Here is a 24518-nt window from a genome sequence, read left to right as displayed (position 1 = left end):
ATATTTTAGAAACTTTTGATATTGAAGTATATCTGAAACCAAACACTTTGGACTTTTACTCAAGTAGTAATTTACTGGGTGACTTTCACTTTTACTTGAGTCATTTTCAATTAAGGTATCTTTACTTTTACTCAAGTATGACTATTGGGTACTTTTCCCACCACTGCTTTTTATTGCTAAGGTGGTGAAACAATTGATTTTCTCCATGAGAAAATACATGATTATTGTTATTGGGTGCGTTCGACCTTGTAGCCGACTTGAAATGAGAGTCGAGACTGACTGATCTACAAATCACCTTGCAGTCTAAATAACTACTCAATATTATTTGAAGATCAGTCAGTCACAATTTACCTAAGATACATCACGGTTTTGATGCTCTCGAACACAGCCATTGTGACCGAGGAATATTTTTACTGGAAATCTTCCAATTTTTTTTGAATATTTTATAAGGGTATCCAATTAAATCGTCAACAGGCTTCTCGATCCAGTGAAAACGCTTGTCTTTCTGAGGATCGTGGAACCCAAATCCGGGGGTGCGTTCAATTAGCATGACCGCTTGCTACGTTGCGGAACAGTTTGTATTGAACACACGTTTTCCCAAAACGTTCTTTTACGTTCCTGAACAGACTTTGAGATACGTACGCGCTCCTAGTGTACAGACCCGTTTTGGTTCAAATGAAACGTTCTATTACGTTTTTATGTACTGAATGCAGCCCGAGTTTCACATGTCATCAGCTGTCAAGACACTGAAAGCTACCTACACGCGTGTGTAGCTAACACTACGAAAAAAACTTCGGATAATTGAAGAGATGGTGAGTAGCTAAATCTTTTGCTGTAGCCACTTGCACCCAGCATGTAAAGCTTCGCTAGCTAATGCTAGTAGCTAGCTTTTAGCCACTGTTACACGTATTTGACTACAAAATAGTTAGCCTAGCTAGCTAGCTTAGCATGATCAAATACCTGTAAGGTAACGAAGTTAGCTAGCTATAGGTTCCCTGCAAGTTGATAGCTGGCTGGGTATCAGTTTGAAGTTAGCTAGCAGCATAAATGACTCTTTCCATTCATTTTACTAGTTATGTACACGTTGCACAATAAGTTAGCTATCTTGCTTGGGCTGCTATCATGGATGGTTAACTTAAACCTTCACAGCCACTATACCTCCTGTCGTGGCTATCTTGGGCAATTTATTTCATTGGCTGTAGAGGATTTGGTTTCTTCGTTGAAAAGTTGAATGACTGACACGGTAGGGAGTGCGCCCCCCACCCTTTGGCAGATGTAACGTTAGTAGCGACTCCTTTGAAATGCATAGCAGCTGATGTGTCAGATGAAAAATGTATCTGGAAATTCCATGTTGGCTGTCTATAAAAGTTGGGTTAACACATTTTTGTACTTTAGTTTGATTAACCAAGTGTGTGTAATTTCTCTCTCACTGACCAGGCGCTGATTGGAGTGCAGCTGGTGGTCAGCTTGCTGGCTGCTAGCATCATGCAGAGAATGGCTCCACACTGTTCATTTGCCCGCTGGCTCCTGTGCAATGGCAGGTAAAGTCATGTACACAAATGTCATATACAGAAGTGGCTTTGGAGATGGGGTGTAGCTATGTCTTGGTAATGTTGACTTCATGGTAAGGGTCTGACATTCCTGGTATGATCATAAGGCCATGATAAACTCTTAGACCTTATCAGGGGCCATTTATTTGAAAGAACAACTGTGACCCTACTACTAGCTAATAACTTACTTGGGGTGTGTATATATTTTTTAAACAAATCTAACTTTATCCTTTCAGTCTTTTCCGGTTCAAACACCCCTCTGAGGGAGAGCTGTGTGCCCTAGCTGGAAAACAGATGCCCAGCAAGCCCAGCAAGAGAGACAGGTGTGAGCTGGGGACAGGTGGGAGGGGGCATGATGATACAGTACAACTGGTGTCTGCTGCCTTTGTATCACTCTTATGGTGGTAGACTGGCTGTTAAAGGAAATGTTTGCTGACTACTTCTGTTTTGTAGGAGACAGAATGGGGACAGCAAGCCTCTCACAGTTCCCAAGGACATTGACCTTCACTTAGAAAAAGCTCCAGTCGGCGTCCTTGATGCCCTTGGTAAATAAACAAAAGCACCACTTGTAAAAAAGGCCATGCCTGTGCACGGGACTTTCCCCAAAATCCTTTTAGGGTGGCTATCTCTCCATCTTAGCTGTCAATCATAGCCCATCATTTTCGGACAATCAAAGATCAAATCAAATTGTATTTGTAACTTGCACCGAATATATATTGTGTAGACCTTACTGTGAAATGCTTACTTTACAAGCCCTTAACCAACAATTCAAGAAATAGAGTTAAGAAAATATTTACTAAATACACTTGCGTAATAAAATAAAAAGTAACACAATAAAATAACAATAAGGCTATATACAGAGGGTACCGGTACTGAGACAGTGTGCGGGGGTACAGGTTAGTCGAGGTAGGTTGGGGTAAAGTGTCTATGCATAGATAATAAACAGCGAGTAGCAGCAGTGTAAAAAGAAAGGGGGGGGTGTCAATATAAATTGTCAGGGTGGCCAATTTATTAATTGTTCAGCAGTCTTAGGGGGTAGAAGCTGTTAAGGAGTCTTTTGGACCTAGACTTGCTGCTCTGGTACCCCTTGCCATGCCGAGAGAACAGTCTATGACTTGGTGACTGGAGTCTTTGACAATTTTTTGGGCCTTCCTCTGACACTGCTTAGTATATAGGTCCAGGATGACAGGAAGCCTGGCCCCAGTGATGTACTGGGCCTTACGCACTATCGTCTGTAGTGCCTTACGGTCGGATGCCAAGCAGTTGCCATACCAGGCGGTGATGCAACTGGTCTTCTTCACGACTGTCATGGTGTGTTTGGACCATTATAGTTTGTTGGTGATGTGGACACCAAGTTATCTGAAACTCTCCACTACAGCCCCGTCGATGTGAATGGGGGTGTGGTAGACCCTCCCTTTCCTGTAGTCTACGATAAGCTCCTTTTGTCACGTTGAGGGAGAGGTTGTTGTCCTGGCACCACACTGCCAGGTCTCTGACCTCCTTCCGATAGGCTGTCTCAATGTTGTCTGTGATCAGACCTTCCAGTCGTGGGTGAACAGGGAGTACAGGAGGGAACTAAGCACGCACACCTGATGGGCCCCCGTGTTGACGATCAGCGTTTCAGATGTGTTGTTGCCTACCCTTACCACCAGTGGAGGCTGTCAAAGTCCAGGATCCAGTTGTGACCAAGCTTTAACTTTCTGACTGATGTCTTGAGATGTTGCTTCAATATATCCACATCATTTTCTTTCCTCATGATGCCAACTATTTTGTGAAGTGCACCAGTCCCTCCTGCAGCAAAGCTTTTCTTTTCTTATGGCGGTTTTGGAGAAGTGGCTTCTTCCTTGCTGAGTGGCCTTCAGGTTATGCCGATATAGGATTTGTTTTACTGTGGATATAGATACTTTTGTACCAGTTTCCTCCAGCATCTTCACAAGGTCCTTTGCTGTTGTTCTGGGATTGATTTGCATTTTTCACACTTCGCACTAAAGTACTTTCATCTCTAGGAGATAGAACGCTTCTCCTTCCTGAGCAGTATGGTGGCTGCGTGGTTCCATGGTGTTTATACTTGCGTACTATTGTTTGTACAGATGGACGTGGTACCTTCAGGCGTTAGGAAATTGCTCCGAAGGATGAACCAGACTTGTGGAGGTCTACAATTTTTTTCTGAGGTCTTGGCTGATTTCTTTTGATTTTCCTCTGTCAAGGAAAGAGGCACTGAGTTTCAAGGTAGGCCTTGAAATACATCCACAGGTACACCTCCAATTGACTTAAATGATGTCAATTAGCCTATCAGAAGCTTCTAAAGCCATGACATTCTTTTCTGGAATTTTCCAAGCTGTTTAAAGGCACAATCAACTTAGTGTTGATTAACTTCTGACCCACTGTAATTGTGATATATTATTTCACTGTGTCTGTCAACAATTGTTGGAACAATTACTTGTGTCATGCACAAAGTAGTTGTCCAAACTGACTTGCCAAGACTATAGTTTGTTAATAAGACATTTGTGGAGTGGTTGAAAAACAAGTTTTAATGACTCCAACTTAAGTGTATGTAAACTTCCGACTTCAACTGTATATATGAGATGAGTAATGTAGGATATATAAACATTATATAAAGTAGCATTGTTTAAAGTGACTAGTGATACATTTATTACATCCAATTTTTTATTATTAAAGTGGCTGGAGTTGAGTCAGTATGTTGGCAGCAGCCACTCAATGTTAGTGGTGGCTGTTTAACAGTCTGATGGCCTTGAGATAGAAGCTGTTTTTCAGTCTCTCGGTCCCTGCCTTGATGCACCTGTACTGACATTGCCTTCTGGATGATAGCGGGGTGAACAGGCAGTGGCTCGTGTGGTTGTTGTCCTTGATGATCTTTATGGCCTTCCTGTGACATCGGGTGGTGTAGGTGTCCTGGAGGGCAGGTAGTTTCCCCCCGCTGATGCGTTGTGCAGACCTCACTACCCTCTGGAGAGCCTTACGGTTGTGGGCGATGCAGTTGCCGTACCAGCCGGTGATACAGCCCGACAGGATGCTCTCGATTGTGCATCTGTAAAAGTTTGTTTTTTGGTGACAAGCCACATTTCTTCAGCCTCCTGAGGTTGAAGAGGTGCTGTTGCGCCTTCTTCACTACGCTGTCTGTGTGGGTGGACCATTTCAGTTTGTCCATGATGTGTACGCTGAGGAACTTAACTTTTTCCACCTTCTCCACTACTGTCCCGTCGACGTGGATAGGGGGGTGCGCCCTCTGCTGTTTCCTGAAGTCCACAATCATCTCTTTAGTTTTGTTGATGTTGAGTGTGAGGTTATTTTCCTGACACTACACTCAGCGGGCCCTCACCTCCTCCCTGTGGGCCGTCTCGTCGTTGTTGTTAATCAAGCCTACCACTAGTGTCTTCTGCAAACTTGATGATTGAGTTGGAGGCGTGCATGGCCACGCAGTCATGGGTGAACAGGGAGTATAGGAGAGGGTTGAGAACGCACCCTTGTGGGGCAACAGTGTTGAGGATCAGTTGGATGGAGATGTTTTTTCCTACCTTCACCACCCGGAGACTGCCCGTCGAAGCTCAGGACCCTGTTGCACAGGGCGGGGTTGAGACCTAGGGTCTCGAGCTTAATGACGAGTTTGGAGGGTACTATGGTGTTAAATGCTGAGCTGTAATCGATGAACAGCATCCTTACATAGTTATTCCTCTTGTCCAGATGGGTTAGGGCAGTGTGATTGCGACTGTGTCGTCTGTGGACCTATTGGGGTGGTAAGCACATTGGCGTGGGTCTAGGGTGTCAGGTAGGGTGGAGGTGATATGATCCTTGACTGGTCTCTCAAAGCACTTCATGATGACGCAAGTGAGTGCTACGGGGCATAGTCGTTTAGCTCAGTTACCTTAGCTTTCTTGGGAACAGGAACAATGGTGGCCCTCTTGAAACATGTGGGAACAGCAGACTGGGATATGGATTGATTGAATATGTCTGTAAACACACCAGCCAGCTGGTCTGCGCATGCTTTGAGGACGTGGCTAGGGAGGCCGTCTGGGTCGGCAGCCTTGCGAGGGTTAACACTTTTAAATGTTTTACTCACGTTGGCTGCGGTGAAGGAGGGCCCGCAGATTTTGGTAGCGGGCGGTGTCCGTGGCACTGTATTGTCCTCAAAGTGAGCAAAGAACTTGTTTAGTTTGTCTGGGAGCAAGACATCGGTGTCTGCGACGGGGCTGGTTTTCTTTTTGTAATTCGTGATTGACTGTAGACCCTGCCACATACATCTCATGTCTGAGCCGTTGAATTGCGACTCTACTTTGTCTCTATATGGACGCTTAGCTTGTTGGATTGCCTTGCGGATTGAATAGCTACACTGTTTGTCTTCGGTCATGTTTCTGGTCGCCTTGCCATGATTAAAAGCAGTGGTTCACGCTGTCAGTTTTGCGCGAATGCTGCTATCAATCCACGGTTTCTGGTTGGGGAATGTTTTAATTGTCACCGTGGGTACAACATCACTGGTGCACTTGCTAATAAACTCGCTCACCGAATCAGCGTGTACTGTGCTAGCAAAACAGTCCTGTAGCCTAGCTTCCGCCTGATCTGACCACCTCTGTATTGAGCAAGTTACTGGTACTTCTTGCTTTAGTTTTTGCTTGTGACCAGGAATCGGGAGTGTTATGGTCAGATTTGCCAAATGGAGGGTGAGGGAGAGAGCTTTGTATGCATCTCTGTGTGGAGCAAAGGTGAACAATAGTTTTTTTCCCTCTCTGGTTGCCCATGTGACATGTAGGTAGAAATGAAGTAAAACGGACACAAGTTTGCCGGCATTAAAGTCCCCGGCCACTAGGTGCGTCGCTTCTGAATAGCATTTTCCTGTTTGCTTATAGCCTTTGCACTCAACAAGCTGTACGTCTTAGTGCCAGCACCAGCATTGTGGTGGTAAATAGACAGCTACGAAATATATAGATGTAAACTCTTGGTAGATAGTGTGGTCTACAGCTTATCATGAGGTACACTACCTCAGGTGAGCAATACCTCTAGACTACCTTAGTATTAGATATTGCGCACTAGCTGTTATTGACAAATAGACACTCCCCCATCGCTCGTCTTACCAGACGTAGCTGTTCTGTCCTGCCGATGCACGGATAACCCAGCCAGCGGTATATTTTGCGTGTCGTCATTCAGCCACGACTCGTTGAAACGGAAGATATTACAATTTTTTATGTCCTGTTGGTAAGATGGTCTCGAACAAAGATCATTCAGTTTATTTTCCAGTGATTGCACGTTGGCTAATTGAACTCATGGTAGAGGTGGGTTACCCACTCAACAACAAATTCTCACAAGGCTCCCTAATCTCCGCCCCCTGTATTTCCATCTGTTCTTCATGCGAATGACAGAGATTTGGGCCTGGTCTCAGAGAAGCAGTATATCCTTCGCGTCGGACTGATTAAAGAAAAAAAATCTTTGTCCAGTTCGAGGTGAGTGATCGCTGTTCTGATATCCAGAAGCTCTTTTTGGTTATAAGAGAAGGTAGCAGCAACATTATGTACAAAATACGTTACAAACAATGCGAAAAAAACACAAATAGCACAGTTGGTTAGGAGCCCATAAAACGGCAGCCATCCCCTACGGCGCCATTACATTATTTTAAATCAGTGGGCTTGGACACGCATGTGGACCCCACACCTGCCCGTTGTAGCTCAGAGTTTTATCGATGTCACAAGAAGAGTACACAAGTTTTGGCTGGTGACCTAGTTTACTGTTTATTCAAGGAACATTGCGTGTGCATCCAGGAAAGTAAGTTGTGGGGTCTACGACTGGGGATTTTATGCTGTTTAGTAATGCTTAGCTGTTTAGTTTATAGGTCTGTATTGTAGCTCTACTGTTATCCTGCACCTAATTCCCTTGAATATTTCAGATGGCCTACTGCTGGTGCATATTGTGTACAGTGGCAAGAAAAAGTATGAACCCTTTGGAATTACCTGGAGTTTTGCATAAATTTGTCATAAAATTTGATCTGATCTTCATCTTAGTCACAACAATAGACAAACACAGTGTGCATAAACTAATAACAAAGAAATGATTGTGTTTTTCTTGTCTATATTGAATACATTTAAATATTCACAGTGTAGGTTGGAAAATGTATGTGAACCCCTAGGCTAATGACTTATCCAAAAGCTAATTGGAGTCAGGAGTCAGCTAACCTGGAGTCCAATCAATGAGACGAGATTGGAGATGTTGGTTAGAGCTGCCCTGCCCTATAAAAAACACACACAAAATTTGAGTTTGCTATTCACAAGAAGCCTTGCCTGATGTGAACCATGCCTCACACAAAAGACATCTCAGAAGACCTAAGATTAAGAATTGTTGACTTGCATGAAGTTGGAAAGGGTTACAAAAGTATCTCTAAAAGCCTTGATTTTCATCAGTCCACGGTAAGACAAATTGTCTATAAATGGAGAAAGTTCAGCACTGTCGCTACTCTCCTGGCTGTTCTGCAAAGATGACTGCAAGAATGCACAGTGCAGAATGCTCAATGAGTTTAAGAATCCTAGAGTGTCAGCTAAAGACTTACAGAAATCTCTGGAACATGATAACATCTCTGTTGATGAGTCTACGATACGTGAAACACTAAACAAGAATGGTGTTCATTGGAGGACACCACGGATGAAGCCACTGCTGTCCAAAAGAAATATTGCTGCACGTCTGAAGTTCGCAAAAGAGCACCTGGAAGTTCCACAGCCCTTCTGGAAAATATTCTGTGGACAGATTAAACTGAAGTTGAGTTTGGAAGGAACACACAACACTGTGTGTGGAGAAAAAAAGACACAGCACACCAACATCAAAACCTCATTCCAATTGTAAAGTATGGTGGAGTGAGCATCATGGTTTGGGGCTGCTTTGCTGCCTCAGGGCCTGGACAGTTTGCTATCATCGGCGGAAAAATGAATTCCCAAGTTTATTAAGACATTTTGCAGGAGAATGTAAGGCTATCTGTCCGCCAATTGAAGCTCAACAGAAGTTGGGTGACGCAACAAGACAACGACCCAAAACACAGAAGTAAATCAAACAACAGAATGGCTTCAACAGAAGAAAATACGCCTTCTGGAGTGGCCCATTCGGAGTCCTGACCTCAACCCGATTTAAAATGCTGTGGCATTACCTCGAGCGGTTCATACCAGACATCCTAAGAATATTGCTGAACTGAAACAGTTTGGTAAAGATGACTGGTCCAAAATTCCTCCTGACTGTTGTGCAGGTCTGGTCCGCAACTACAGAAAACGTTTGGTTGAGTTTATTGCTGCCAATTGAGGGTCAACCAGTTATTAAATTCAAGGGTTCACATACTTTCCCCACCCTACACTGTGAATGTTTACACGGTGTGTTCAATCAAGACATGAAAACATATTGTTTGTGTGATATTAGTATAAGCAGACTGTTTGTCTATTGTTGTGAGTTAGATGAAGATCAGATCAAGTTTTATGACCAATTTATGCAGAAATTCCAAATGGTTCACATACTTTTTCTTGCCACTGTATATCATTATTACATCACTTGCATAAGTATTTATGCACAATATGTTTGTTTAGAAATTATTATAGTATAGCTTGTAGTGTATGCACATTCTACCACTGCACATTCATAGTTTCTTATGCCATGGCAGGTTTCTAGAACCTGATAGAAGTTTCAGAGACGGTGCTCGAAGCTCGCACTTGTACAGTCTGATGTACGACTCTGTGGGACCAGAGACAGACCAGATAAGATCTACTATAATAATGTAGCAATACAACAGGATCTTTACATAATGGCATTACATACACACATAGCAGAGAGAGAACTAGTAACTCGGACAGGCACGATTTATAGCCCTCTCTCTCTGGCCTGATGTAGATCTTATCTGGTCTGTCTCTGGTCCTACAGAGTCGTACATCAGACTCTGCGCGCGCAAGCTTCGAGGACCGCCTGAAACTTCTAGAAACTCGCCATGGCATAGCACTAGTGAGAACTATGAATGCGCAGTGGTAGAATGTGCAAACATTACAAGCTATAAAATAACAATTTCTAAACTAACATATTGTGCATAAATACTCATGCAAGCAATGCAATAATGATATACACAATTTCCACCAGCTGTAGGCCATCTTAAATATACAAGGGAATTAGGTGCATAATTACAGCAGTACTACAAATGTAGTAAAGTAACTTGGTCACACAAACCTGTGTCCTCTTCTTGTGTAAGCTAGAATGGGCAGGTGCAGTGTCCACATGCGTGTCCAAGCCCACTGATTGGCTGAAAACGAAGGGCTGTGATGGACAGCTGTGATGGAGAGTGATCCACCCTTAAGGGACTGTGGGGAAAGTCCCGTGCACAGGCATGGCCTTTTTTACAGCTGCCCTTGGATTTCTTATATAAATCCAAGCAACTTGAAAAAGGTTGCACCGGGGGACTTAGTCGCTAACCTGTCAGAGTCTAAGCCCTGTCTAATCCATGGGAGGGGGGGTTCTACTAAGCTGTATGGAATTGTTTTAAGAAGGTCATATCAAGGATCATTTAGCTTTTTGATTTTGAGTTTAAAACCCCTTGAACTAAAAAAATAAATAAATAAACAATTTGAAATTATTTAGGGTCTTACTGCTATTAGCACATAGAAGCACATTGAATAAGAGTCCCCAAAATATATAAAAAAGAAGTTTGTTCTGAAGTGTCTCTCTTATATCTGAGAGAGATAAGAAAGATCAGGAGACATTATTATTTTTTTTTACATGTATTTAACCCCATATTTTTGGCATTAAACAGTCTCCATATATAGTACCAGTCAAAAGTTTGGACACACCTACTCATTCAAGGATTTTTCCTTTGACTATTTTCTACGTTGTATAATAATGGTGAAGACCTCAAAACTATGAAATAACACATGGAATCATGTAGCAACCAAAAAAGTGTTAAACAAATCAAAATATGTTTTAGATTCTTCAAAGAACCCACCCTTTGCCTTGTTGACAGCTTTGCACACTCTTGGTATTCTCTCAATCAGCTTCATGAGGAATGATTTTCCAGCGGTCTTGGTGAGCACTTGTTGGCTGCTTTTCCTTCACTCTTTTGTCCAACTCATCCCAAACTATCTCAATTAGGTTGAGGTCAGGTGATTGTGTAGGCCAGGTCATCTGATGCAGCACTCCATCGCTCTCCTTGGTCAAATAGCCCTTACACAGCCTGGAGGTGTGTTGGGTCATTGTCCTGTTGAAAAACAAATTATAGTCCCACTAAGCGCAAACCAGATGGGATGGCGTATCGCTGCAGAATGCTGTGGTAGCCATGCTGATTGTGTGCCTTGAATTCTAAATAAATCACAGACTGTGTCACCAGCAAAGCACACCACCTCCTCCATGCTTCACGGTGGGAACTGCACATGCGGAGATCATCTGTTTACCTACTCTGCGTCTCACAAAGACACGGCGGTTGGATCCAAAAATCTCAATTTTGGACTCATCAAACCAAAGGACAGATTTCCACTGGTCTAATGTCCATTTCTCGTGCTTCTTGGCCCAAGCAAGTCTCTTTTTCTTATTGGTGTCCTTTAGTAGTGGTTTCTTTGCAGCAATTCGACCATGTAGGCCTGATTCACCCAGTCTGCTTTGAACAGTTGATGTTGATGTGTCTGTTACTTGAACTCTAAAGCATTTATTTGGGCTGCAATTTCTGAGGCTGGTAACTCTAATGAACTTACCCTCTGCTGCAGAGGTTACTCTGGGTCTTCCTTTCCTGTGGCGGTCCTCATGAGAGCCAGTTTCATCATAGCGCTTGATGGTTTTTGCGACTGCACTTGAAGAAACGTTCAAAGTTCTTGAAATTTTACGGATTAAGTAACCTTTATGTCCTAAAGTAATGATGGACTGTATATGACGTTTGTGTACGTTTCTCTTTGCTTGTTTGAACTGATTTTGCCATAATATGGACTTAGCCCACTTTAGCCCCTTGTCACAAAACAACTGATTGGCTCAAGCACATTAAGAAGGAAAGAGGTTCCACAAATTAACTTTTAACAAGGCACACCTGTTAATTGAAATGCATTCCAGGTGACTACCTCATGAAACTGGTTGAGAGAATGCCAAGAGTGTGAAAAGCTGTCATCAAGGTAAAGGGTGGCAACTTGGAAGAATCTCACCTCAAATGTATTTAGATTTAACACTTTTTTTGGTTACTACATGATTCCATATGTCTTCACTATTATTCTAAAATGTAGAAAATAGTAAAAAATTAGAAAAACCCTTGAATGAGTGTGTCCAAACTTTTGACTAGTACTGTATATTAGTGTGTAGCCCAAACGGTTCAGACGTTACAGACCGAAGTTAGACGATCCGGAGGCAGGTGCAGGCTAGGCCTCGGAGACTGTCAGGTGGTCTCCGAGTTGCGACTGAACGGAGGGTCAACCAGTGCAGAGGAGGCCGGCGGCCCTCCAGAACTGGAGACAGCAGCCACCCTGGGTCAGGGGGCTGAGGGCCTAGCAGTGCAGGGGACTTGAAAGCAATACTAAGACTGAGGACTGCAAGCCAGATATAGCGGGAGGCTACAAAACTAGCTGAGCAGGGAACTTGTAGCCTCGCGCTAGGACAGGCTGCGAACTGGCTAGAGGCAGGGACTACACACCTAGAGGAGCAGATAACCCGGATCCTAAGGGGACAGGAGACCAAGGGCCTAGAACTAGGACAAGTGGTTTGGCATGTAGCACTGAGCTGTCTCCTTGCTGACTAAGGCTGGGGGTTGTGGACCAACTGAGGGCAGAGGCTGCAGACCTAGTGGGGCAGAGAACTTATAGCTTGGCGGAGCAGTGGACTGAGGTCTAACTAAAGCTGGAGACAGCGAAACTAGAACGGCAGATGGCTGGGAGCCTAGTACTGATAACGTTGGGCCTGCCGGGGAGAACTGACCCTGGGTCTGCCGGGGAGAACAACTGAGAGCTGGGAGAGTGGTAGATCTTTGGGCCTACTGGTAGATTAGGTAACTGAGCCTAGCGGCGTAGGAACCTGATGGCTCACATGGGCTAGGGACTGAGGGCTGACTAGGGCAGGAGAAAGCGGACCTAGTACAACTGAGGACCTGGTGGTAAAGACTGAGAGCCTAGCACAGGAAACTTGTGACCTAGCAGGTCAGGAGGCTGAAAGCCTGGCAAGCTAGGGATCTGCCGTCCAACTAAGGCAGGAGACTGCAAACGGGGCAGCTAACTTAGGGCTTAGCTCTTACGCGTCTCTAAACCTGGTGGGCTAGGGAGCTGCAGGGGCCCCCGGCCTGACGGTGGAGCAAACATGGGACATATCTGGGTAAGTTGCTTAGGACTTGGCAGAGCAGCAAACTTAGGGGCTATTAGTGCAGGGATCATAGTGCTAGGCCCCCAGTCATATTCCATTCTAAGGCAGAAGTCCCGGAACCTAAGTCAGAACAGTGTGAACCTGCAACTAAGTTCAGAGACTGAAGGCCGGGTAGGGCTGGAACATTCGAACATTGGACACCCAAGAATCCACCTTGACCACCAGGGAGTCCCCACTGCGAGTAGAGGACTACCCTGAAGGCCTCCTTGCTCGCACACGCTTTTTCAGTTCTGCCCACAAATGTTCTATAGGATTGAGGTCAGGGCTTTGTGATGGCCACTCCAATACCTTCACTTTCTTGTCCTTAAGCCATTTTGAAACAACTTTGTAAGTATGCTTGTGGTCATTGTCCATTTGGAAGACCCATTTGCGACCAAGCTTTAACTTCCTGACTGATGTCTTGAGATGTTGCTTCAATATATCCACGTAATTTTCCTTCTTCATGATGCCATCTATTTTGTGAAGTGCACCAGTCCCTCCTGCAGCAATGTACCCCCACAACATGATGCTGCCACCCCCGTGCTTCGCAGTTGGGATGGTGTTCTTCGGCTTGCCAGCCTCCCCCTTTTTCCTCCTAGCATAACCATGGTCATTATGGCCAAACAGTTCTATTTTTGTTTCATCAGACCAAAGGACATTTCTCTGGGATTGATTTGCGCTTTTCACACCAAAGTACGTTCATCTCTAGGAGACAGAACGCTTCTCCTTCCTGCGTTGTATGACTGCTGCGTGGTCCCATGGTTTTTATACTTGCTTACTATTGTTTGTACAGATGAACGTGGTACCTTCAGGCGTTTGGAAATTGCTCCGAAGGATGTGGAGGTCTACATTTTTTTTCCTGAGGTCTTTGCTGATTCCTTTAGATTTTCCCATCATGTGAAGTGAAGAGGCACTGAGTTTGAAGGTAGGCCTTGAAATACATCCACAGGTACACCTCCAATTGACTCAAATTATGCCAATTCGCCTAATCACGAGCCATGGAATGGAATTTTCCAAGCTGTTTAAAGGCACAGTCTACTTAGTGCATGTAAACTTTTGACCCACTGGAATTGTGATACAGTAAATTATAAGTGAAATAATCTGTAAACAATTGTTGCAAAAATGACTTGTGTGATGCACAAAGAAACCGACTTGCCAAAATTATAGTTTGTTAACAAGAAATTTGAGGAGTGGTTGAAAAATGAGTTATAATGACTCCAACCTAAGTGTATGTAAACTTCCGACTTCAACTGTATATACGCCTCCAGCCAGGGGGGCCTGAGTGACGACGATCTGGTAAATAACTGGGTCACCTCTGGCCATAGTGGAATTCCCAATGGTCCCATGGAGGTGGCAAGTGCTCTGCCTGGAGAGGCCTGGAGTAGTGTCTCTCGTGGAGTAGTGTCTCTCGTGGAGTAGTGTCTCTCGTGGAGTAGTGTCTCTCGTGGAGTAGTGTCTCTCGTGGAGTAGTGTCTCTCGTGGAGTAGTGTCTCTCGTGGAGTAGGGAGCCTGGCTGACTCGGGGAGTATAGGCTGTGTTGGCACTCCCAAGGTGGGGACGATGGCTCTAACCGGGGGGCCTAGAGTGGTGACGGTCAGGAGAGTAGCGGCAGAAATGGTGCTCCAGCGGTGGTGAGTACGCCCTCCTGATCTCTTCCTGCACATGACGCAGGTCCTCGTAAAAATCTGGTTATCACCCAACCCTAGTGTGGTCACTCCCTGACCGCTGAGGAGGCCTGGAGCTGGGTTGGACGACTGTAGGATGTGAGAGGTGCGTAAGGCCTCGCAGCTCACTGGTACGCATGCCATCACTGTAGCCAGATCAGAATCCCAACGATTCGAAGAACCTTGAAAAAACAGCTAGCTGGAGCTCGTCTGAGCAGTCGGCTGGGAATTCCCTCACCGCTAGTACGAAATGCTGATTGTTAAGGTTCTGACTTCCTACAGGCTGTCAGGCTAGAACAAGGCAGATGTGTCCATATCCAGAGTTGTTGTCTCTTGATCCCCACCACACAGTTGTGCGCGCACACACACACATCGTAGGGGTAATCTTTGTGTTACAATTAGGAATGGACTTGTATAGGGGAAAGGATGTGGCTGACCGCTCAGACGAGCTCCAGCTAGCTGTTTTTTCACCACTACTACAAACTGAAATGCCCTTCAAGCCTTAGCTGGCTTTGTATTTTAGGCCTGATCTTTTCCTTACAATGTTTCTGCTTTGCCTCTCCTTTCCCCTTCTCAGTACTGCGATTCTTCCTGGAGTACCAGTGGTTGATTGACTTTGCAGTGTATGCCATGGGCATCTACCTTTTCACTGAGGGCTACTTTTGTGTAGTGGACCCTGCCAAGGAGGTCCACATTGGGGCCATCTGGTGTGTGCTGACCGTTCTCTGCTGCCTGTATCCTTCAGTTCACCCTCGCTCTGGAAGCCCACAATTGTATTACAATTTTTAAAAAGTATTATTATGAACTATTCGTAAGAAAACAGCTGTAAGTACTATGTTACAATGTAAACTTAGACTAACTGAAGTTGTACTCACTGTACTTGCCAATGTTATTATGTAAGAACTGTGTTCGTCAATTTCTACAAAGTGGGACCCTGGTAAATGAATAACCCAAACATGTACTGTGCCAGAAAAATATTTGGATGCATCAATATTGTGCTGCTCCTTGATTGGAGCTGTTTTGTTTCCAAAGGACTGTCCGGTTGTCCCTGTGTTTCCCTTAACTCTCACAGGAAAACCCTCCACTCCCTGATGGGCCACTACTTCAGGTCTGACGAGGGAGGCGAGCGCTCGGTGTGCCTGGCCTTTGGCTTCCTGTCTCTGCTGGTGGCCATGCTGGTGCTGGTGGTCAGAGAGGACTACCTGGAGTTTGGCCTGGAGCCTGGTATGTGCACTACATTAACCCCTACTATGGCATGCCCCATTAGGCTATGTATAACACATTTATTTAGTTAATTTTATCATTTCAGTTTGGGCTTTTTCATCATTTGTATTGCAGGTTTTAACAGTCTTTTTGACAACCTTGAGGTTTTCGCAAAACATCAAGGCTTTGCAGAGTGGTCGTAAGTATCTTTTAGTTGGACAGTTGAATTTTTTCTTTTCTTTTTTTTTTCAAAAATTAAAATCACAACTTGGGTCCATAGAATAGTTGCCAGTCATTCATTGACCGACAATATGCTTTTAGTGATCTGTGTTGGCAAATGTGCCCCTTTTATGTTTGCTATTATATTTGGACTCCCATCAGAGTCCCTGTGACCAAGCTGACTGTGAAGTTGGGTCTGGCTGCCATCTGTGCTTTTATTGGTGCTTTGCTGGCCTTCCCTGGCCTCCGCCTAGCCCAGACGCACCTGGACGCAGTTCAGATGAACTCAGACCGCCCATTCATCCAGTAAGAACACATAAACACTTATTTAACTGTGAAACCAAATAACCAACTGGTTCCACTGACTAGTAATGTCTTACTGTTTGGGTGTTGTGCTGTTTTCTGCTTCCCATAGAATGTTGTTGCACATGAGCTTCCTGGCCCCAGTGGTGGTGATCGTGTTGTGGATCAAACCCATTGCTAGGGATTTCCTGGGGAACGCTCCAATGGGGAAGACCTCAGTCACCCTGTAAGTGTGTGTTTGTTTCCTGGACTCCAATATTACAAATGTGACCATTTGGCACCCTTGTGCTGATTCCTTCTCAAGGTGTTAACAGATCTCGTATGTGTGTGTGTGTGATATATTCCCAGTATGTCAAGTGCGGTGTTTGACAGTGTTCGTCTGTGGACAGTGGTGGTTCTGTGCTGCCTGAGGCTGGCCCTCACCCGCTACCACATGCAAGCCTACCTCAACCTTTCCCAGAAGTGGGTGGACCAGATGAAGAAGGAGGCGGGCCGCATTGCCGCCATCGACATCCAGAGGAAGGTCCGACAACACATCTAAATGGCAACGTTTTCATGTGAAAGCAATTCTTTTGAGTTGTTTGGAGAACCAGATGAGACCTTAAACCCATGAGTCTTTTGACGTTGTTGTCCTTCCAGGTGACCCGTGTGTTCTGCTACCTGACCATAGTCACCCTGCAGTACATGGTCCCTGTTCTACTCATCCTCTTCTCTACTCTGGCTCTGAAGGCCCTTGGTAAGACATGTACAGTACCTAACATGGCAACAACTAGCTTTGAGGGGGGAAAAAAATGATTCCTTGCTTTTTCTTATATTCTAATAATACTTTATTTATACACACTGCGTATTTATTGATACACTGGATTCTTCACATATCTCACTAATATATCTACTGCTGTGCATGTCATTCTTAGCTGTTGTGTAAATTCCGCTGATGTACATTTGCATAGATTGCATTTTGATACTGCTTCAGTGCTATTTGGGTTGTTAATTGGATTCATCCTGTCGTTCTTGATTCCTTGCCTTTTTTTGTTGTATTTTTCTTTACATGTTAGCTGTTTGACATTTGACTGCGTTGCTAGGAGCTAGTAGCATAATCATTTTGGTATACTGCTATAACAGCTGCTAAACTGTAGGCGAACCACAAATTCTCATCCGATTTTTAGTGAGGCCTTAGGTGGCCCTACGTAAATGCTGAGAATCTGCATTCTAAAATTTAACAATAGGGAGTTATGATAATATACCAACAGTTTCATCACAATGCTTGATCCATGGAAATGTAATGTATTTCAGTTGTGCCTTTCAAATGTCTTGTTGTAACACCCATTTGTTCCTACTGACTTTTTTGTATCTCAGGTGACTTCTCATGGAGTGGCGCAGAGCAGGCTCCGGGGGTGACCCCTGCCCTGGTAATGCCCACGGTCTCTCCCGTCCTGCCAGGGCTGGAGGAGGACGAAGAGGGGGTGGAGGACATGGAGGAGGACATCCAGGCCACGGTGGCCCGTCTAACCGAGGGCTTCTCGGCCCTGCGCTCCGTCCTCACCCCCCTCTTCTTCAGAGGCCTCTTTGCCTTCCTCACCTGGTGGGTGGCCGCCTGCCAAGTCATCAGCAGCCTGTTTGGCATTTACTTCCACCAGTACCTCATGCAGAACTGAAGAGGACTACACTACCCTTAATCTCTAGCTAACACCGTGCCAGTGTTCCAGGCAGGTCAAACTCAATACAACAAATGGACAGGATGTGTGTGCTCCTGTCTGTTACTGTAACAAAGGTGTCACCGATATCAAAAGGGATGTGATGGTTTCTGACATGCTGACACCTTACTACTACTACCTTGTTGTCCTGTGGGCCCAGTCAGACCCTTAGACCTGGACCAGGACTATGATGAAATGCTGTATAATGTGGACTGGATTCTGTCCAACTGCTATGTATCACATTTCTCTGTTTTAACAAATGCATTTGAAGCCAGTGTTACTTTTTAATTTTATCATATTGTATCAGGAAATGTTGCAAATGAGCTGTTTCTAGTAGGAAAAGGTACCAATACTTCCAGCCTAGTTTGCTAGTAGAGGCTGATTTCAGAAGTGCTTGATGCTTTATTTATTTTCGTCCTTTAGTTCTGCTGTACCGTACTGATTGTAATGAAGCCGTGGAGTTCAGTCTATTCAGCAGTCATCACCACTCGACCGTCCATTCTCCTTAATCGTTAGTTACCCACCTTTTAAAACAAAGCACTGAGGATATTTTACTGTGTTTTAATGGAGGTATTCAGTGAAGAATTCTAAGTGCCTGGAAACTCAGGGATTTTGAGTCAATGATAAGATATCTCTTTTTTTCTGCAAAATAGTAGACTGGTGATAACAGCTATCTATCTGTATCATTCAATAACACTCCAGCCCAGCCTGGATTTGGCAAATCTTACCTGTATTAGCAACCATCTTTCAGTCCCAACAAAGTTTGTCAGTTGAATTTGTTTGAACAAAGTATTTCCTGTGTTTTTGTTTTGCTGCCAAACAACCATTTACACTTAAAGCGTCAATCAGCAGTTGAAACAATAATGAAGCGCCTTCCCCGCCCGTTTTGGTAAAAGCTGAGGGATGGGGAGGGAAAATGTAACCACTCTTGAATGTATAGACAGAGCTATGGATGCAAGGACTGACCATCCATGATATCAAAATGATAGTTTTAACCGTGTTTTGAGGCTATATAGTTTTCTATATACTTTGTTTACAAACATTGGAGTAAAACTAGCTTATTTTGGTTCTGATGGGGTAGAACAGTTGAACTGAGCTCATGAGGCATTAATAAGTTATATTCTTTAAGAATCAATGGGTACAATTTATAAGTGAAACATTTTATGTAGCAACTGCAGATTGCCCCTTTTTAGGATGATGTAGGCTTAGAACAAATCTTGCCTAAAACTTAAACCTAGGTCTGAAATGTGTTGCTGATTTTGTAGTGTCAACGGTTTAAAATAAAAAAAAAGATTGACTTATTTATACTCCATTGCCACTGATCATGTTGGAAAGGTACAGGTGTCATGCTGTTGGACTTTTGGGTCATTTTGTTTTTGGAAAGTGTGATTTCTGTGTTAAAAAAAAAAAAATCAGATTGATTGAATGTTTGGTATTAATTTTCCGTTGTGTGGTTTGTATAAATGTTTTTTTCAACAAAAGACTTATGAATGCATGGTTTGAACTTTTAGTTGTATACAAAATGTTTTATTCTGTTGTCTGTGTGGCAAATGTTACTGGCTTATGAAATTATTAAACTCTTGTTTTAAATCTTGTCTTTTTATTATCGGTGATTAATCACACCTTAGTCACACCTTAGCCAATACCACATGTTTTAATTATCCCAGCGAAATGTTTTAATTACAATTTTAGCTTTTCATTTCTCCCACTGACTTGTCTTGTATATCATATAGTGTGGGAGAAAAGAAAGGGCTTTTTCAAAGTTAATTTACCATTTGACAAAATACATCATCCATGACAATGGTGTCTAGCTGCTGAATTGACCCTCACCTCTTACAATATCCAGCTGTGGATAATATTTTAATCGTTGATAATTTCACTGCACTTATTCCTCCAACAATCTAATATATTTGTGTTAAATATATTTAGATTTTTGTGTGATCAATTTCATTTAGCTTTTTAGCAATGTGATGCAGTATCACAATTTAACATTGAGGCGGAACAAATTGTATATATTTTTCTGGATATCACTCCTACTGTGGAATGATATGGTTAGAAACAGCTGGATATTGTACAGCAAACTTCTGTCAGATATCGCTGGCAATAAGTAACAAAGCCTTCCCTCAGATGTGTCACAGCCAGACTGCGGCCCGCAGGGTGTTATTCAGAGCTGACATGATTTATTGGAGATATTATTTGACTTCCACATCCAGTCAAAACCCACAAAGATGCCCAATTTAGAGTGGGACGGCCCCTTGTCTGAGCCTTTATGTGCCGGTGAGTTGGGATATGCTTCAATGGAGGAAATCGTGCTCAAACACTGAGAAAACTTACCAGAGAGGGGAGCAGTTAACACCTAGGAACCGTGTGTATTATGGATGGCTGAGATTCTGATCCTAAATATCTCTTGCAGTAACAGAATACTTTGACAGTTTAACAACAGATTTTTATATGATGTGATGGAAAACTTTGAGTGAAATGTTTAAGAAATATTCCCCCCCTGTTTAATCTCATCATTCATTTGCCTTTGTGATGCTTTTGAAATCATGGAGCATTTTACAATGATGGCAAAACTGCTAATCTGAGTACTTTGACTTCATTGGGAGAATTTTCTCCCTAACATTCACACCAAACCCTCCATTGCTGGATTAAGAAATCATAGGCCCTGGGTCTTTGTTGTTATAGCCCCCCCTTCCGAGTACACCATCATGATCTGTAAACAAATCTGTGCACCAAGATGCAATTTGATGCTGGGGTAAATTTACTGTTGAAGAAAAAGCCCCTTTATAATAAAGCCATAATAATGCTTGCCATGTGGCATAGGCTACAGTTGAGCCTATGGCTTCATCATTAGGTAAGTCAGTGTGCCAATGGAAATTTGATTTAGTAGCCTACTGTAGCCATTGTTATATATATATATACTGTATACTGTATATATTTCCTCCTAATATTGTACAATCTGTGTGTTGCTTCATTGACCTGGCTATTGTATGTTTGAATTGAAGACCAGCTTGAGCTCAGCTTGTCAGTGTCAGAGTAGCCACTCATTTTGGTCATTTGTGTGAAATTAAAAAGATTCAATTAATGTCTTCTGTCATGTAAATGACGTAGAATTGCATGAAATGCATTTTTAAAAAGCTGCTAAAAATGTTCTCCATGTGTGGAAATCCTAAAAATGCATGTACTCCACTGTAGCCTATGCCACATGGCAAATGTTTTTATGGCTTTATTATAAAGGGGCTTTTTGTTAAACAGTAAATTGACCACAAATCGAAAAGAACCTAAAGCCCCGGGGCCTGTGATTTCTTAATCTGGCCCTATAGGCTACTCACGGTGATGTCCGATGCGCTCGTCGTGGCAATAGCCTATCTCAAGATGAGCTACTTTGAAAAACAATGCTTCTGTTAGCTACAAATTGGAAGTTGTTGAGAAAACATTGTTTCTATTGGTTCTACAGACTTCTCTTTTCAGTGGTAGGCATTTGCTTCCAAACTGTGTGCTTTTCCTAGAATTGTATTTTGAAATCTGCAAAAGGCAACCAACCATAGAAATATAATACATTCAGTACTGTGAAAAAGTATTTGCCTCTTTCAAAGTTTCTCTATTTTTGCATCTTTTTTTACACAAAATGATATCAGATCTTCAACCAAAACCTAATATTAGATAAAGGGAACCTGAGTGAACAAATAACACAACAATTACATACTTTCTTTCATTAATATTATAAACAAAGTTATGTAACACCCAATGCCCCTGTGTGAAAGAGTAATTGCCCCCTTACACTTAATAACTGGTTGTGCCACATTTAGCTGCAATGACTCCTACCAAACACTTTCTGCATTCATTGATCAGCCTCTCACATCACTGTGGAGGATTTCTGTCCCACTCTTCCATGCAGAACTGCTTTAACTCAGCGATATTTGTGGATTTTCAAGCATGAACTGCTCATTTCAATCCTGCCACAACAATTGGGATTGGCCTTTCAAAAACTTCAAATTTGTTGCTTTTTAGTCATTTTCATGTACACTTGATTGTGTGTTTGAGATCGTTGTCTTGCTGCATGACCCAGCTGCGCAAGAGTGGGACAAAATTCATCCACAGCAATGTGGTTGCAGGAATTGCAGCTAAAGGTGGCACAACCAGTTATTGAGTGTAAGAGGGCAATTACTTTTTCACACAGGAATATTGAATTGAATAACTTAGTTAATTAAATAAATAAATACAGTATCCATTTTTTTGTTATTTGTAAACTCGGGTTCCCTTGATCTAATATTAGGTTTTCGTTGAAGCTCTGATAACATTCAGTATCAAAAATATGAAAATGGGGCAAATACTTTTCCTTCATTTTGGCGTATGTGCTTGTGATAAAACCTATTCCACAGTTATTTTTTATGAACTATTGATACTCAGTGGATAAATTATGCTCTCTGGTTTATTTTGAACATCGAGAGATTGTGTGGCAGGGGCTAGGCTCAATTTTTTATCCAACCACAGTCCTGTGGTTGGATAAAAAAAATTGAACCTGGCCCCCCTGACTCACACAATTGACCAGTCACATTTATTTATTATGCAATTTATTATTAAAAAAAATATATATTAAAAAGTCAGTTACCCAATCAAGGTAGGGCCCCCCAGTTACCCACATGCGCCCCCTACCTTCTCTCCTCCTCCCATCTGATGATTAGCAGTGCAGCAGCAGGATATTTATTTTTTACTATTTGCTGCCTCTTGGGCCCCCCACGGGCAGGGGCCCAGGGGCTTCAGCCCCAGTAAGCCCCTGCATTAAGCTGGCTCTGATTGTCCCTCCAGGTAAAAGGCAAATGCAAAGCGCTGTATATGGCCAGACAGGCCCAGGCCTCTACTAGCCTCTGACAGGTCTGGGAGAGTGTCCAGCTTAATGAACTGGAAGGTGACAGGGTTGACATATCTATATAATCACATTAATTATGTGCATGTGTTTGGATGCCCCATGTCTGCCGTCTGCAGCCGCCAGGGCTGTTGCTATAGGGACCAGGCAGCAACCAGGCAGAGGAGACTTCAGACATGGCCTGCAGACTGGCCCTATCCTCAAGGGAGCTGCCCAGACACGACCCCTGTGACACTCTTTTCATTTGGGGAGCAGAGAGGGTGTGCTGACACAGTGTGGGAAAGGGATCATTCTAGCCAATTTCCTCCCAGTCAGTCTAAATTGCAGGGAAATGCTCTATAGGGAGGCATAGAGAAGTGTATTCACTGTATGTGATGTCCAGCTGTGATTGTAAGGCATCGTGTACTGTATGTGATGTCCAGCTGTGATTGTAAGGCATCGTGTACTGTATGCACACTGTCTTTTAATGTTGAAAGCTTTTGGCCTCTTTAAGTGTTCCTCCATTCTTGTTCTCCCCTCAGCTGGAACCTGGTGGCTTGACAGAGTGGTCTGACATTATAATGAGTGACCAGATGTTTTCAATGGACACATGAAAGATAGATACACGTGGCAAATATCATTGTATCTGTCTTCAGATTAATTTACACCGAAAGGAAATGCTGTGACTTCTAAATCACATTTAAAAAATATTTTAAAAATCAGTCAATTAGATTTACAGCCCTAAGGTGGTCGAAATAAGATACAAGTCAAATCATGTTTATTAAAAGACAGCCACATCATTAAAATAAGTATGAAGCCATGGGCTGTTTTGATAAATACAGCCAGCGCTGATACTATTGATGTGCTGCAATAACTTGTGTTTAGAAAATATGTCAAATGTGAATGTCTGCAAAAAAATTATGTTTTTCACGTTCTACATTTATCCACAAGTGAAATATACTGAACAAAAATATAAATGGAACATGCAACAATTTCAAAGATTTTGCTGAGTTACAGTTCATAGAAGCAAATCAGTCAATTCAGTCAAATTCATTAGGTCCTATTCTATGGCTTTTATATGACTAGGAATACAGCTATGCATCTGTTGGTTACAGAGATGAATTAAAAAAGGTAGGGGCATGGATCATAAAACCAGTCAGTGTCTGGTGGGACCACTATTTCCCTCATGCATCTCCTTCGCATATAGTTGATCAGGCTGTTGATTGTGGAATGTTGTCTCACTCCTCTTCAATGGCGGTGCGAAGTTGCTGGATATTGCCGGGTACTGGAACATGTGGTCGTACGCGTTGATCCAGAGGATCCCAAACATCCTCAACATGTCTGGTGAGAATGCATGCATGGAAGAACTGGGACATTTTCAGCTTCCAGTAATTGTGTACAGATCCTTGCGACATGGGGCCGTGCATTATCATGCTGAAATATGAGGTGATGGCGGCGGATGAATGGCATGACAACGGGCCTCAGGATCTCGTCACATTATCTTTGTGCATTCAAATTTCCATTGTGAAAATGCAATTGTGTTTGTTGTCTATAGCTTATGCCTGCCCATACCATAACCCCACTGCCACCATGGGGCACTCTGTTCCCAACGTTGACATCAGCAAACCGCTTGCCCACACGACATCATACACGCTGCCTGCCATCTGCCCGGTGCAGTTGAAACCGTGAAGAGCACACTTCTCCAGCATGCCAATGG

The 24518-nt window shown here is 43.3% G+C and overlaps 1 protein-coding gene across 1 annotated transcript; it reads left to right on the top strand.

The window, feature by feature from the left end:
- Positions 1-588: 588 nt before the first annotated feature.
- Positions 589-19545, top strand: LOC112250833 (transmembrane protein 161A). Its single transcript, XM_024421309.2, has 12 exons — positions 589-812; positions 1438-1541; positions 1787-1873; positions 2004-2095; positions 15114-15270; positions 15609-15760; positions 15875-15938; positions 16121-16264; positions 16374-16487; positions 16610-16784; positions 16901-16997; positions 17618-19545. Exons 1-12 carry the CDS (start codon positions 810-812, stop codon positions 17914-17916), a joined length of 1488 nt encoding a protein of 495 aa, XP_024277077.1. The 5' UTR covers positions 589-809; the 3' UTR covers positions 17917-19545.
- The last annotated feature ends 4973 nt before the right edge of the window (positions 19546-24518 follow it).

This window comes from Oncorhynchus tshawytscha, linkage group LG05 (assembly GCF_018296145.1).
Source record: "Oncorhynchus tshawytscha isolate Ot180627B linkage group LG05, Otsh_v2.0, whole genome shotgun sequence".
NCBI lineage: Eukaryota > Metazoa > Chordata > Actinopteri > Salmoniformes > Salmonidae > Oncorhynchus > Oncorhynchus tshawytscha.
This window is presented reverse-complemented; position numbering and strand designations above follow the sequence as displayed.